Source organism: Manduca sexta, chromosome 28, assembly GCF_014839805.1.
Source record: "Manduca sexta isolate Smith_Timp_Sample1 chromosome 28, JHU_Msex_v1.0, whole genome shotgun sequence".
Taxonomy (NCBI): Eukaryota; Metazoa; Arthropoda; class Insecta; order Lepidoptera; family Sphingidae; genus Manduca; species Manduca sexta.
This window is the reverse complement of record NC_051142.1, coordinates 3,971,423-3,987,845: the sequence shown is the minus strand read 5'-3', so window position 1 is coordinate 3,987,845 and position 16,423 is coordinate 3,971,423. Positions and strand designations below refer to the sequence as shown.

General features: G+C 33.0%; 1 protein-coding gene across 1 annotated transcript; it reads left to right on the top strand.

Moving 5' to 3' along the window:
- Nucleotides 1-3,003: 3,003 nt before the first annotated feature.
- Nucleotides 3,004-13,401, top strand: LOC115447941 (protein obstructor-E). The gene is made up of 5 exons (XM_030175247.2): nt 3,004-3,175; nt 8,951-9,145; nt 12,237-12,440; nt 12,664-12,877; nt 13,271-13,401. The coding sequence occupies exons 1-5, from the start codon at nt 3,133-3,135 to the stop codon at nt 13,326-13,328; spliced, it is 714 nt and encodes a 237-aa protein (XP_030031107.1). The 5' UTR covers nt 3,004-3,132; the 3' UTR covers nt 13,329-13,401.
- Nucleotides 13,402-16,423: the final 3,022 nt, after the last annotated feature.

The window sequence follows — 16,423 nt, the reverse complement described above, 5'->3', positions numbered from 1 at the left end:
GTCTGAAAGTCGATGGTTTAGTGAATGTGCAATGCAGGTAAATTTAGCAACCGGTTTTGGGTTGTTCGTTTTCGTCCTGTTATATATGGTTGGCTCGAATATTTATTTTTAAGCATATTTAATGTGTTAATGAATAAATTCGTTTACAACTTTTTATTAATTACATAAATTTTTAATGATAAATTCAAATAATTTCAATGTGATCATTTGTATTCTATTTTACGGTAACGTGTGTAAAGTCTGATTTGTATTATTTTGGATGTTTGTATATTTGTAAGATATAAATGCATAAACCACTGAACGAATTTAGATAAAATTTATCACACGGGTAGACCATATCCTGGATTAACACACAGCGTACTTTTGATCCATACAATTTGCTTTCATGGAAAATGATGGAATTTTCAAACAGAAAGCGCAGGGGGTCACGACCCACGACACACAAAAATTTACCTCTCCTATTATTAATATCTCCTGAGAAGACGCGCGCACGCGCAGCCTTGGAGATAAGATAGTTAAAAATGTAATATATTTTTAGTATCCTTATACGTTAAAAAAAATCTCACAATGTTAGGATTGTACGCAATTAAATCTTAAAGGTCACATAGACAGCCGTGCTAGCGTCTTCGTGTCATAATCCGCAACATTCGTAGGTGTCCGCTTTGATTGATGCATTCACTATTCGCATTGCATCTAGTATGAAATGAGTCATGTGTCATAGATATTCAATATAGCCTGACCAGGAAAATAAAATACCTCGCCATGTTGAACATGGAATTAATTTCTAGTACTGACAACGTTAATCTTAAAATATAAAAGCAAAATTGGCAAATCCAAAGCAGGGTTTTTATTTTCTTTGTCAGGCTATATATAGAATATTTATGACACATGAATTATTCCATATATAACTCTTGTATGCAACTGTATGACAATATAAAGACGATACTTCTTTCATAAATACCATCCAGAATTTTTTAATTATGGAATTTATTACTAAGTGATATCACGATTAACGCAACATACGCTCACGCCTTTATCCCACAAAGATGATACAGAGGAGCAACTTGTGCACCCACATTTCGCCGAGCTCATGCATTCTATAGATTCCTTATTACTCTGTATCACTACACTTTTACTTTTATCCTACTCATATATAGGCTCGATACAATACTTCTTTACGTATGTGACACGTTATGGCGTAGATTTTATTTGTCTCTGAGGTCAATTCTTTCTCTGGTCTCCCCTGAGGCAATTCTTGTGCGCTCGGTCCTTACACTAAATGGACACCCATGGACAGAGGGACATATACCGCGGCCCTAGCCACAGTGTCCAGTGTGTATACCTCATGCTTCTAACTACACATTGAGGCCTCTGAGGGCTCGCTAACATTTTCTGGTCTTTTCCCCTCCGCCTATCCTAAGAAGGTTCCTTTCCTTCCCCCAGATATGACCTCTCGACTTTGCTCCAAGCCCAATTAGAGTCGCTAAGCGTGGGGATTTCAGTATCCCATTCGCAGATTTCCCTCGGTGAAGACTGCGGTGTCCAAGACACAAAAAACCCTTTCTCTGAGAATTTAAAGCAACTACTTTTAGAAAAATCTATTTAAAATATTGCCCGACGTTGCAATAGAATTCGGTTATTCAAAATCTACAGCATATTGTGGAAATTCATATTTTTAACACAGTTCCGAACTCAACAATTCCGATTTAGAAATCAAACTACTAAATGTTACATAAAATTAACCCACTTATCTCGTGCTGTCTAATGATATAATAAATTATTATGATGTAGGTCGTGTGAAAATGCAAAATATTAATAACAAGACGAGTTTGATGTATTTATTACTTTAAGTCTTAAGAAAAAATATTTTAAATGTCAGCTATCATCCAAGAAAACTCTCTGTAATTACATGAAAATTTGTTGATATCATTTTTAATAATTTAATAAAACGTGTTTTGTTTCTGTGAATCTAAAACCAAATGACTCGATATAATATAATATAACTGTTAAGAATCTTGCTAATAAATATTATTAATTTATATTTCCCTCTTTAGGTAGCAAGTAGTAGTCTACTTAAGATAAAGAAAAATATTAATATTCTTAGACGGTCAATAGATCGAACATTTTAATTTTTTATAAATAAGGGAATATATTAAAGATAAATACCGCAGTATTTGTATAGATATCGAATGCGATCACAAGTTCAATTCACGGATCAAACAATCTTATACCCACAGAGCTAAGGGTCATAATGAATAGAAGTGCCAAAGCTGGTTAACTAACAAATATATTATTATATTTTTACATAAAGACGGATGTCAGGGACCGCGAGCCGATGGCCTGTTGATAAGCACCACGATCACCAATATCCATTGGCAACACTTCCAACACTTTGAATAATAAAGCACTGCCTAACTTTAGTCTGCGTTCCTAATCATAAAATAAAAATGTACGTAGACTCAACAAATACAAATATTATTTACCCATACTGAATGTTGACCCTAAATATTCACCAGCTTCACAGTACGTTGCTAGTATATAAATTATAATGTAATAGGAAATCTTTATACGAAAACTAAATTTTCTTAGAATCCATGAACACTCAGACTGTATTTAGCAATAGCATCGTCTATATTTTCAATAACCCGTAATTTGACAAAATTTACTAAATAAATAAATGTGTCTCATTTATCGTATCATAAAATATATTCTTATAACTAACTCTAATACCATATCTCAAAGTGTAAGACGTTGACTTACTTCTGACAATAATTGAAACGTCTACAACCAATATTGGCACGAAGCAGTGGAAAAATTCAAGACAGCGGGACGTCATTCTGACTACATTCTCTCTAGAACATGTCATGATGGCATGTCACCTAATGATATAATTCCAAAAAACCGCATAATACGAAATTAGTATTGTTTTACTAATAGAAGAATTTGTTAAATCACGCCTAAGTCCTACCGGTTTCATGCGCGTACGCAGGTCAGGCGAAGAAAAGGCGCGCGCAGCCGCTGCGTTCGTCAGTCGAGCCAGGGTCGCTAGAGGGGTCGGACCGCAATCTAGTCATTAAAAAAAATAATAATTATTATTTCTTTTACATATAATTTTGTAATCAAAAGGTCATCATGAAAGTGTTCATCGTTTTAACGGCAGTCACCGCTCTGGCGAGTAAGTATTTTTATCTATTATTTTTTTAAGTGTATTATAAGTATTAGTATTCCAATAAAATATTTTTAATACAAATATTCCATATAAAGTAGTTTCAAATATAGCTTAAGAATGATAATGGAATTCTTTTTGGCCCGTTCTATGCGCCGATATCAGGTTAATTTTATTCGTTAGTTGCTACACAATATCAATATACCTTTATATTATATAAGTATATACCTGTATAATTTCAACCAATCACTTTTTAACGTGACACGTAGCTACTTGACGTTCACATATTCGCCAATACAAAAGACTTCAACGAGTTCCCCTATGTATAGTTGCTTAACAATAAATTATAATTGCTTTCGTAGACTTACCAATAACAAGTTTAAAAAGTATTAAAATGTCACATTAATTTAACATCACAGCTATACAATATGAACAAGTATTATGTTATTAAATTTAAGTGTCATTGTCCACTAATAAAGTCGCTGTCATCCTAACAAAAAGTAAATCATACAAAATGTTAACATAACGAATCGTTTCGTATCTCATAACTGAGAAAGCTATGTAACGAATTACGAAAACATTATACAATTCAACGTGTTAGCTCGTCTAATTACGCGATTAATTGTTACGGACAACCTTTTATTAACTCATGGTTGTGTCACTTTACTAAGAAAAGTGTTATGAGAACTATCATAATGACCTGCTTTATTAAACATTTTAATGGATTATACAAGCAAATTAATATTTTATGCAAAATTGCTAATCAGAAATGTATGATGTATTTTTGCTGTGTAGTGAACTGTAATCACCAAAGATCAACATCTTAGTAAATACTTACGTGGCACATTCTCAGGAGTTAAACATATTTGCATAAAATACTTTTCTAACAGTAGCTCAAACCATACAGATTTATTAATTAAATGGGATTTTTTATTAATACCTAAATAATTATTGTTGGATATAGAATAATCATTTTAATAAATAATAATATTTTTGGTAGAGTCTGGTTATAATGTCACATTATTATATAACATCTGAGATAAACATTTATAGCAGACCAACTCTACCTACGCTACATACAAAGTATACTAACAGTGGTATCCTGTTACACTCTACGTACGTAAGTAGGCACTAAGTAGGTTACAGTCAGTAGGTAAATGAAACTTATATTACCTAACTCACTTAGTCATGCTTTGTGTGTATTTGTAACACTATCACAATCTGTTTTGTTCAATGATTTAGTTTGAACTCTATTTTTTTTGTCTCTACCATAACGAAGTGATAAGGGCCCCGTAAATTTTTGGTTTTTGTTGCGTAAAGTACACAGTATAGCAAAAAAAAAAAAGTTTAAATATAGAGTTTACGATTCCAAATGCTAACTAAAAATCTAACCCAAATAGACGTATGTGTATGTTATAGCCCTTCCCCCCTTTTAAGCATGGGTCAATGTCCGACGGAAGGCTTGTATCTTTGTCATTGGTTCTGTTTGCAAGTCTAGGTTTTCTATATGAGGCTTAAGAATTATTGAATTAAATAAAAATGATTCCTTTTTTAATAAATAACGGTATCTAAAAAGATAATGTTTGCAAGATATTTTATTACAATAAAACAAAATTTTAGATAAAAAAACAAGTACAAAACTTGCAAAGGATATTGATTAGAGCTTCCATTAGAAAGGCACATTTTTATTCTGGTCATGAGTTTTTGTCTTAGTTTCCGTTAGTATGGCTCTTATTCAGTAAACGTTGTGAACAATTCGTACGCAAGTTAGTTATTCATTAGGTGGCGTCTGTTTCTATGCATTTGCGATTACATTAGTTTTTTAGACGTCTGGCATTTTAGTAACCACGGAGATAAACTCAAAAACTTGGAGAATACTTGATAGATTTCACAACATAACTTTTAATTCAATTTGCAAATCTTCAATAAATTAAAACATATTTTTCATTGTCTATTACTTTTTATGATCTTACGTATTGATAAACTGCTCTAATCACAACAATTATTTACATAACTGAGTAATAGTGATAAAATAAAATTTACGAGAAAGCTGATTTCTCTTTACAATAAAACAAATGAAAACAAGACAAGGCGAGACCGCCGGCTTCACTCCACCGATTTCTTAAATGACATTGACATTAGTGTTTTACAAAGTATAATGCATAAATTCCAGTAGTATTGCATCGGTGTGTTGACACCAACAAGATTTACGCAAATGATCAGTATTGCAATATTGCGGGAAAATAAAGCCTTTTTCAAAAGCAATTTCGCTGGAAATCGTTCGGGTCACGGACCACGCGTTGCACGTATATAAATCACACTGTCGTGTCTGTGTGCTTTATTTAATGTAAATATATTTCGTAAACATTGGCATTTAAGCGATTTTATTAGAGCTATTAATTTCAAATACAAGGATAGTTTACGTAAATATTAAAGTCTATATTTATGTTAATTTTGCTGGCAATGACATTCATGATCGTAACTGGAAAATTAGATTCCATATAAGTTACGTTAGAAATGTAGAATAATTTAATACTTTACTAGAATAAATATATTTATAGCCTATGTTAATATACTTAGTGTAGAAAATGCATTTAAAGCGTAGCCAAAATTTTATACGAAACTATAAATACAGCATAACTTTAATAGTTTTGTTTTAACCCCCTGAATATATTTATCCTGGTGAGTATTAAGAGGTATAAGAATACTGCTGTATGTCAAAGATATTTAATAAGGTTTACACAAATAGAAGCCACAAAAAATATTTGAATAAAGGCTACGTGATAGAATTTTTTTTTTCTATCCACAGCACTTTTATTACCTGAACCTATCACTCATTTAGGCAAAGCCTCTTCTAATATTTCTATTTTATAAGGCTTGGAATCGTAATCCACCTTGTTGTATGCGGCTAGGAGGCAGTTAATTTGGTCACTATGTTATATTGCATTAATAGTTCTGGACTAATTAATTAACGTGTCTTAAGCAACCATGCATTTTATTCTTAGTCACGCATTTCTCAGTCATAAACACATAATGAGCCTATAAGTTGGTAACATCAATTACCCAAATTGGCTTTAATTTGCTGTAATGGTTACCCAAATTATTTATTTTTCCGGTGACTGATTTTCCAGCCAATTTGAAGCATAACGATTTAATCTTTTTTCCAATAATATATTTAAGTATCATTATAGAGTGCTTACATAGTTATAACTGTAGACTTATTATTAGATTCTTATATGTTTATGTTGATGATATTTATATCCTAGGTATTTATACTGTGTATAAATTATTCATAAATACCTCCTTTGATTAGCATTTTATTTTACTAACTTGACAACATAGCATAGTTAAAATTTAATTTACAAAATCTTTGTCTGTGTTACATACAAAAGGCTATCATTATACCTAACTAGTTTTTTAGAAAGATTTGCCATATACATAGTGTAATCTAATACGATCAAACATTATAGAACTTCTGTTACAAAAATATATGGCATTTTGCGGCGGTTCAAAGCACTTTACAAATTTATCACGATTTATTTTTATACGCTGCCTGACAAGGGTTTGGACATGATTCATACGCATGTCTGCGTTCTAATACAAATTACGCTTTGTGACGAAAATAACTTTAGTTGAGAGATATATTAAAATATTTGTTAACCAGTGCGACAAAAGATTATTAAATGTTAGGGTCCTCACGATACAGACAGCTTATTGTGAGGACCACTAGTCATCATCATCATCATCAGAACCAATGTTCAGCAGTGGACATCCTGGGGATCCTGGGGAGGCCAATGGCCTCCCCCAAAGATATCCAGGACCACTAGTAATGTACTTCTTATGTCTTTAATGTTCTTGTATTAATAATAAGACTTGTACACATTAAGTAACAATGGTGCTGTAAAAAATAAATAAAAACATCTATACATAGAAAACATAAAAAAATATTATGTTAAGAGTAACGATTCCGGTGTTGTTAGCTGACCTTTAACTTAATATAATTCAAAGGAATTATGCCAAATCATATTGCGCACAAAAGTTTTAACATAATGATCGGGTCATTCGGTGATGCGGACCCTTGATGCATCAGGCGGCAATGCAGCGGTGTCGCAAGCCAAGCCACTTTCACTTGCGTTGCGTCAGCCCGCGCGCCTCTTGCGATACCTCCACTGTCGATAATCATGTGTTACTTTGTTATGATCCCACGTGTCAATTGAGATTACGTGAACATTTTTGTATTAATTTGGTAACTGGTTTTTGAAATGTATGTCATATTAAATTTTATGAAGATTTTGTAAAAAAGGAAAAAATATTGGCGTATAAATAAGCTCCGTTTTTACTTGCTTTATTAATTATTTTAGTTAGATAGATGAAAGAGCAAAAACTACCAAAATCATTCTTAGCAAATGTAGTTCTGAACGGTAGGTATCAAATTCATTTTATTACCCATTTGCCAGTTATAAACCCTATCAAATACATTAACTATAGTTAAAGGAGTTCAAATCAACGCCCAATGTATAAATTTATGCAAAAAGTATACGCTACGCGAATCATATGCTAGCTATTCTATTTTAGCAGATAAGACTAAAAATACCTATAAGGAAATCCTCGGGTGTGGCAAAACTTTAGGCAATAGTCCTTAGAAACAAATATTAGATCAAAAGGTCACATTAAAAGTCTGTTACTTCCAAGAAGTCTGTTTTATAATATAATTTATTGATATTCATAAGGCAAATACTTTTATTCATCATGGCCTTGACACTCAAACATAATTTAAATTGTAAAAATACCCTATCTTTTCCAAATGTCACACAACATCCATAACTGGTTGGAGCTCATCAACTCGTTTTTACTGTAAAAGACCGGTCGAAATACTCGTTTACCATTAAATAAAATGTCGCCTCGTTAAGGAATCTTAATGAAGTAATCATTCTTGAGAAGACATTTGTTTGAATATATTTTATGAATATATCTAATAATAACTCATCAGTCCAATAATATAAAGAATAAAATATGGAAGTCTAAATAATTTGGTTTTAGTTCAAATTCGAAAAATAAAAAAGACGAGGAAGTAGGAAAATATGATCCAAGACATTTTAGAACTATGGCGCAACAAAATAAAAACCTTTTTTTATTTTAATTTATTCCATTTTCAAAATAACATTACACACTTAATGGTGAATTAGCAAATATGATTGCGCCGAGCGCGCATGCAATAACAGCTTAACGTGATAATGGTTTGCACTGCACAAAAAACCAAGTGTGTCAATAGGTTTCGACACGTTCGTAGTTATATAATTTCATATCATTATGTAATCAAACACGATCTTTAACAGAGCAACGAAATAGAAAAGACAAGTGGTTCAATCAACTGAAACTGCTTTCACTGATCTCTTTTTTTTGCGTCGGAACTATGGTATCTTTGTTGTATTACATTGTTTACCCTTTGATTAAATTTCACGGAGAAATAACTATAATTTTGAAAAAAAAATATTTATGACAACTCTGCGCTAGGGTTGCCATCAAGATTTACGTGAAAAACAGTTATAAACATGAAGACATGTGAATTGAAAAATAATTAAAATAAATATTTCAGTCGATAATTAAACACTTATTAAAGATGTCTCGTAACTCATAGTCATAGTAATAGTCAACTCATAATCACACCATCTCATATTATTGTCAAAATCAGTATCTTATAACAAAAATATCTAGTATCATTGGCCGAACCTAACAAAATAAATTTGAATATCAGACTTCATATTTTCGTCTCTTCTTCCCCAGGTGCGCAATTCAAATGCCCCGGTAAAGATGGCCAATACGAAGACGATAGACAGTGCGACAAGTTCTACGAGTGCGTGGACGGCGTCGCCACCACCAAGCTGTGCCCCGACGGGCTCGTGTTCGACCCTACCATCAGGAAGATCAACAAGTGCGACCAGCCCTTCAACGTAGACTGCGGTGACAGGACTGAACTTCGTAAGTATGAGCTACGTGGGAATAAGGTTTTAGAATGTTAAGAGCCATTTGAGAATATAGGGTTGTCGAATGGGAAGACCCAGCTGAGAAAATAAGGTTGTCGAATGGGAAGAGCCAGTTGAGAAAATAAGGTTGTTCTATGCTATATTACGATGTTCTTTGAGGTTCTTTTCAGTGATGATGGGGCTAGTTGATAAGTTGGAATTGCGGGATGAGAAAAAGCTAGTTGGAGAATAGGGTTTACTGCAACTGTGGTCGTTGTTGAAGGTTTTAAGAGATGATTTCCGTGTAAATAATAGTGTGGTTAGTCGAGGACAATTAGTCGTACTCTAAACGACTGTCTATTGATAAAGATATGTACGACTTGTTTCTTAATTTTATACCTGTCTTTATGTCGATTGATGATTTAGTCGTAATACATAAAATGTGACTTCAAAAGATGGGCTCAGTTTATTTATCTTTGTCAAAACCGAGCAATCGCCTGTCAAATCCCACGCGAATTAATACACCTTGGTATTCTAAAGGCTTATTGGTTTTACCGTGTTTTAGTTTCACATAAAACCGAGTAAATATTTACCAATTTAAAAAAACGTTTAATATTTAACACACGTAATTGTCTATCGCCAATAATAGTGGCAAGGCGTTTTACGCTGGTTGCAGACCAAAAACTAAGATTAGCTTGCACAGCTGAGAACATAGATTACTTTAAATAGTTTGAGCTTTGCACACAAATATGCAAAAAATATCTCAGCTATGCGACCTTAGCTTGTTTTCGTCTGCAACCAGCATTAGTCTTAAAAATTACAGTTGCTTTATTGAAATAAATATGTTTCCAGATTACCTATAATCTACTATCAGCTACTATGACATTTTTGCCTCGAACGATATAAGTCTATAAAAATATAAAATTCCTGCCTTTCCAATAAAACTAAATAAGTGGAACAGATAATAGACAGAGGTCGTTTGCCAGTTCCTATGAAGTGAAGGTGGCTAGTCCAGACTACCTTTGACCGACGGTCAGACACCGCTGCCTTTCTAGGCCAACTGGTCCGCTTAGATACATGTATGCGATGGTATACACGAGCATAAAAAGTAGTGCACGCTTTGTAGTTGTTGTACAGGGTGTGTTGTTTATATAAAATGGAATAGACAATAGACTAAACAAAGTTCCTTACAAGTTTGAAGTAGAGGATGAAATTTATATTTTTATAAACGTACTGTGTAATATATATTTGAAGCTTGTTAATAATGTACTGTTCATGTTTTAGATAAAATTTGTAATATAAGACGTTTGTTGAAGAAATTAAATATAAATTCTTTAGTTTTATTTGCATTAATGTTAAAATAAGCAATTCTCTCACAATGTACAATATATACAAAGCTTAATTTGCATTGACATCTAAAATGTGTAAATCCTTTCTAATAATTTTTAATAACTGCACTTTGTCCTCCACTGTACATTTGTTTAGTTTTTGTCACAATGCGGTAGAGTGTGGGCATTCACTTCAAGTCAGGTATTACACGTGTATACATATGTACTAAATGTTCTGTATGGGCGTCGGTACATGGAATGCACAGGGTATGACTTCGTGCTCTGAATTTAGAGTAGGCACTTGTATGCTTGATATTTTTCTAACAATATACCTTTAGCTTAATGTTCGTGTGGTTTCTTCCGAGAAAACTTTGGTCAATTGCATGCTCGAATGAGTTTTTCGTAACGATGTGTGCTAAATGTTAGTTCGACATGTTCATTTGCTGTAGCATGGAGTTGTAATAGACCATTTATTTATTTGGTAATCAGATAGAGGCATGAATTGATTCATAGTAATATAAGTTAATTTCTCATTTTTTACCAGACTTTATTAAAGATATAATTTTTAATACAAATACCCATTCGTTTTCATTATTAATTGCTGGAAAGTAATGTTCATAAAACACATAATATTTAATGATAAAATCATTTCATACATTACAGGATAAAAACTAATTGATTGTAATATATGATGTAATGTCTCGCTGTAATACTTTCTATAAAAAATCTTAAATCATAAAATCAAGCTGTTTTGAAATCTTGATATCAAGGTGATTGGGATTCAGGTTTGTTAAAAAAGCGGCGCCACCTACCTACAAAGTGAAAGAGAGCGTGGCCAATCAAGTTCCTTCTCGTTTCCAGAAGATAATTATTATTTCCTACATCGCGTGACCTCGACTGGCCGCCACATCACCAAGGCCGCACATTGTATTCCCACTTTTCTAGTTTGAAAGCGACATGTCAAGTTTGCGACTCGATTTTCGTGAATAATTTTAAAAGTGGTTTGCATTGAAACAGTTTTTTGCAATCGCTTTCGTTTTCCTTGATATCGAAGATGCATTCTAATTGCATATATATTTATACATTTATATGACAAGGTTTTAATACGTGTGACGTGGGATAAAACATAATTGGTTAATGAATTTGAATAGTTAAGTATATGCTTGCATTATTCATATCTTGTTTATTTAAACGGAGGAGGCGGTACATCCATCATTCTACAAGATTTGAATGGCAGATGTATTATACTCGAGATTTTGCTGCAATATTTTGCAATAGATCCCTTCAAATTACTTTAACACGAGTCGTGTTATTACCAACCGAAGCTAGTTATTGTTGTTTCAAGTTATTTGAGTTTAGTTTGATCGCGTTATTTGTAAAATATTATTCTGGACTTTGAACATTAATTGAATCCAATAAATTTGCCTCGAATACATAATTGTGTCTTATGTAGGATTTCGTGCTCATTTTAAGTGTTACTACCTTGATTATATTGTCATTGAATTATTCAAGTTCTGCAGCTACATTTGCTGCTTTATGCTATTCATTAATATCGCAACTACAGCTGGAATCAGTCTAGCCTCTTCTACCAACTAGACTTTACCATCAATCTCACTAAAATCTGCATAATACATATACAATATACATCGACACCCCCTTTTCCCTTTTCAAAGGTGTAACTCACTCACATTTTACCAGCTGTGTGAGGTCTCATGCAATGAGAGGGGATCCTAATCATTGAAATCTTCTTTTTTACTGACCATGTTTTTACATCCACAGAACCCCCCAAGCCCAACGCGCAGTGCCCCCGCCGTAACGGTTTCTTCGCTCACCCCGACGCCTCCGTTTGCAACATCTTCTTCAACTGCATTGAGGGAGAAGCCACCGAAGTCAAGTGTACCGCTGGACTCCACTTCGACGAGTACTCCGGTACCTGCGTCTGGCCTGAGGCTGCTGGCAGACAAGGCTGCAACAACCAAGAGAGTGAGTTATTCTTTAGTTAACTACGTTTTTGGGAGAATGTAGTATTATTAATAATTTTATTATTTTAAATATTATAAAGGTAAAATATAGATGTATTTATTAGCTTTCATCATTTGAGTCATAATTTTTAAAGCCAATCCAGATAAAAAGCGGAATAAGAATTATAGGTATTTAGCAAAATCTATATACCGATCAGCAATAACACTAATTTCTGAACTTCCAGAAAAAACCAAGGATGGCTTTGAGTGCCCCAAGGAGCAGCAAGTAGATGCCCAAGGCCTGCCAGTTGCCCACCCCAAGTTCCCCCACCCCAACGACTGCCAGAGGTTCTACGTGTGCCTGAACGGTATTGAGCCCCGTGACCTCGGCTGCCAAGTCGGAGAGGTTTACAACGAAGAGAGCCAGAAGTGTGACGCGCCCGAGAACGTGCGCGGATGGTGAGTTTTCGCATAACACTTTTATTTATTACACTGAAGTACACAATTTTTAATTATACTTCAATATTACATTTATTTAGTATAACTTTTCTATAAATTCATATAAATGGAAAATTGTAAAATACTTCGCTACAGATATATATATTTTAATCCTTACTTAATGAGTTTTGTCGTATGTTACGACTATGTTGCTTCATATGTACATTCCCTTTCCTACTCAGACAATCCTTTTATGTAATTATTTAATATTTTTTTCTCGCAATAAACAATAGGTAATAACGCGCAGCTTTTGGATCTTACATAATATTCCTAATGATATTCTTCTTAAATCGTTGGATTCGTGATAATATTCTATGAAATGATTATTACTAAATGAATTATTATTATTTACAGCGAGGACTGGTACAAGGACTCAGAGGAGGCCGCGCCAGGACCCAAGGCGAGGTCCTAAGCCTCTTTAGTGATACTGATACTCTAACTACCTATTAAGACTAATTAAGTTAAATAAAATTTAAGTTAATTAATGTGAGTCTTTTATTAATTCAAAATTAAAATAAATTTAGTAAATTCAAAATAAGACGGTAATATTAACAAAAATATATTCCGCACCTTTAGAATTACAATTACAATAACTCAAGTGCAAAAAAAATACATTAAATTGTCTAATCCACAACATTGGACAAAGTGACAAACTATCGAATCGAATGTCATGTAAAGCAGGAAAGCAGATATTCAAAAATTGCCTTAAGATATTTGAAAAGAAGGAGAATAATCTCTTTACTTGATTATTTATTTTATATCCAAAGTCCAATGCCTCATGACTAATGATTTGACCACATCCGAGTACGTTGTGACATTTTTTGTCCTGCAATTTGTAATGCATTCTCATATTCGATAGAATAGTAAACCAGGAAATAATTATAAACCAATTACATGTTTTACGTCATTGGTCATGCAGGATATGATTCTAGAGACGAATTTACAACATATTTATAGAATGAGTAAAGGTTCTAAGAAAGACCTTCACTATTTGCATATTTGTACGATAACGCATGATACAGCGTGACTAGGAAGTGAGTCGTAGTAAAATATGGAACTAATTTCATGAACTCACACGTTTAAAACGAAAAGCGAAAGTGGCGCCTCCAGGTGTTTTATTTTCCTGGTCAGGCTATACCTATGTTACACAGATTTTTATTAATTACTATTAAATGACTCTGATTACAAAATTATTAACTCTGATTACAAAAACGTATACAGTAATTAATGTATATATCAGGTTTTTTGCATTTAAGAATCAATATAAACTAAGTAACTGAATTTTTCACCCTGAGATGTAAGGTATTAATTCCCAAGAAGACACATATTTCATGTTTTGATTTCGTAAAGGTGATATGCTAAGAGTAAAGTCTTTTTCTAAGTTTAATACGAAACATTTCGACACTAACAATAGTAAAATTAGTCACGATGAGACGCGAAGCTTTTGTCTATCTGAATATAAACTGTAAGTATGTCAAAGACAATACGCTTTCAAAAATACGTTCCCTTATTTACGCGATGTGTTTAGGGTTGTCAATTATTTATGGTTAATATAAACAATAAATTTTTAAATGAGGTTATCGGAGAATTTAATTACTCAAAAAAATTAAAAAAAGCATATGATCAATAGTCAATAATACCAATGATTTTGACCTAAAATTAATTACTATTCGTATCTATCTGAAATAATCAATTCCATCAAATTAATTAAACCACAAATTGTAAGTAATTTCTATTTTGTTCTAGGTTCTGAGATTCTAGATTACAATGACCTAGAAAGAATGTAAACAAAATAAATCAAGTCGCGTCCTTTTGTGACAACCCTGTACGCACTGTACAAGAAGTTTTGTTCAACGGTTGACATTTACTTGACCTTTATCTGCACCTCGTCAATGTTCTAATACCTGCATTCCTATAAGTGCTTCTTCATTTATATGCAAAGAGATGTGAAATGGATATTCATGTAGGTGTAATTTCATTTTACAATATAAGGCAAAAGTAGTCATAATGGCGACAATTTTATTGAAAATGAATAAAAGTGTAATAATAATGACGTTAAGACGAAATATTTATATTAACTGACTATTACCTGAGTTTTTTGCTATACGGCATTTTACAGATAAATAATAACAACTATCAAAATTAATTTAAATACTTTGAGTAACTACCTACTTTAATTAATACCTATAAAAATTGCATACCGTTGAAACGGGAAAACATGTAGCATAATATATTTAAATCATAATTCATTGGTATGAATTATGATTTAACTATACCTATTATGTTTTTTTGTCCGCAAATGTTGCTTGAAATTGTTGACATATTCCTTAATTATTTTAACTGTAATTGATCAGTTTCCATAATGTTCCATGGTCGAGTTTATTTGTTTTTTCCATACGTGACATGATTTTTTACTGTACCTTTTGCTTTAAATTCCATATCGGGTGACCGTATGCGTCATATGGGAAACATGACCCAACAACGCATCCATGTGGTTAATTACTGGAAAATACCCACTCATGTAGGATGGTATTGCGCCTTTCACGATGATTTATTTTTAACTGTTTGCTAGGTACTTATCGATAAATTAGTAGATAACGTGTAAAAAATAATCGGCGATAGCCTAGTTGGTAGTAGAACGAAGAGCCAAGACGAATGTCTGTAGGTTCAAATCCCAAAGGCACTCACTCTGACTCTTCTTAAAATATGTATTATCGCTTGCTTTAACGGTGATGGAAAACATCGTGAGGAAACCTGCATACATGAGAAGCTTTCTATAGAAATTTTAATGGTGTGTGAAGTCTACAAATCCGCAGTAGACCAGCATGATGAAGCCTATTTTCTCTTAGTAGTAAAGGTGACCTGTCACAGCAATGAGACTGTAAGTATATAATACAGGGCTGATATCACATTATTATGTAAAAAATCTGAACTTTCTATTTACGGCTTATCAATAAACCATAATACAACTATTTATAGAGACAATAAAACCACGTTCTAGTTTATCTAAAACATGAATGATAAATAATTTACGTAGCCTATAAACTCCCTCAACACCAGAAGAATCATAAATGTGTTGCCATGCGACAGGACAGGTATAAGGAAAGAAGGGAGCGTAGGCTTTAGGCCTCCAAAAATATCAACTGTGCGTATGCTTATAAAAAATATTCCCACAATATTTATGTCAATTACCATAGCTATTTGGTCAATGCAGCTGTAGGTAGGAATTAGATTATTGTTGAATCGGTGGACTGGTTTCGCCGCACCCTTTGCTTGATCGAATTCTGTTTTATTACCTTGACACGATTCGTCCCTTTAGAATAAGTCCAGCCTATTATAATGAAAAAACCCTATTATAATGAATGAGATAGAGTTCAGATTCGTGGACTAATGCGCATGAGTTGCTTAGTAGCATATCAACCCGTCTTACTTCGACCATTGGTTTTATATCTAGCATGCTATTTTTTAACCATTTACTTAGCATGGAACTCTCGTAACCCTACCCAA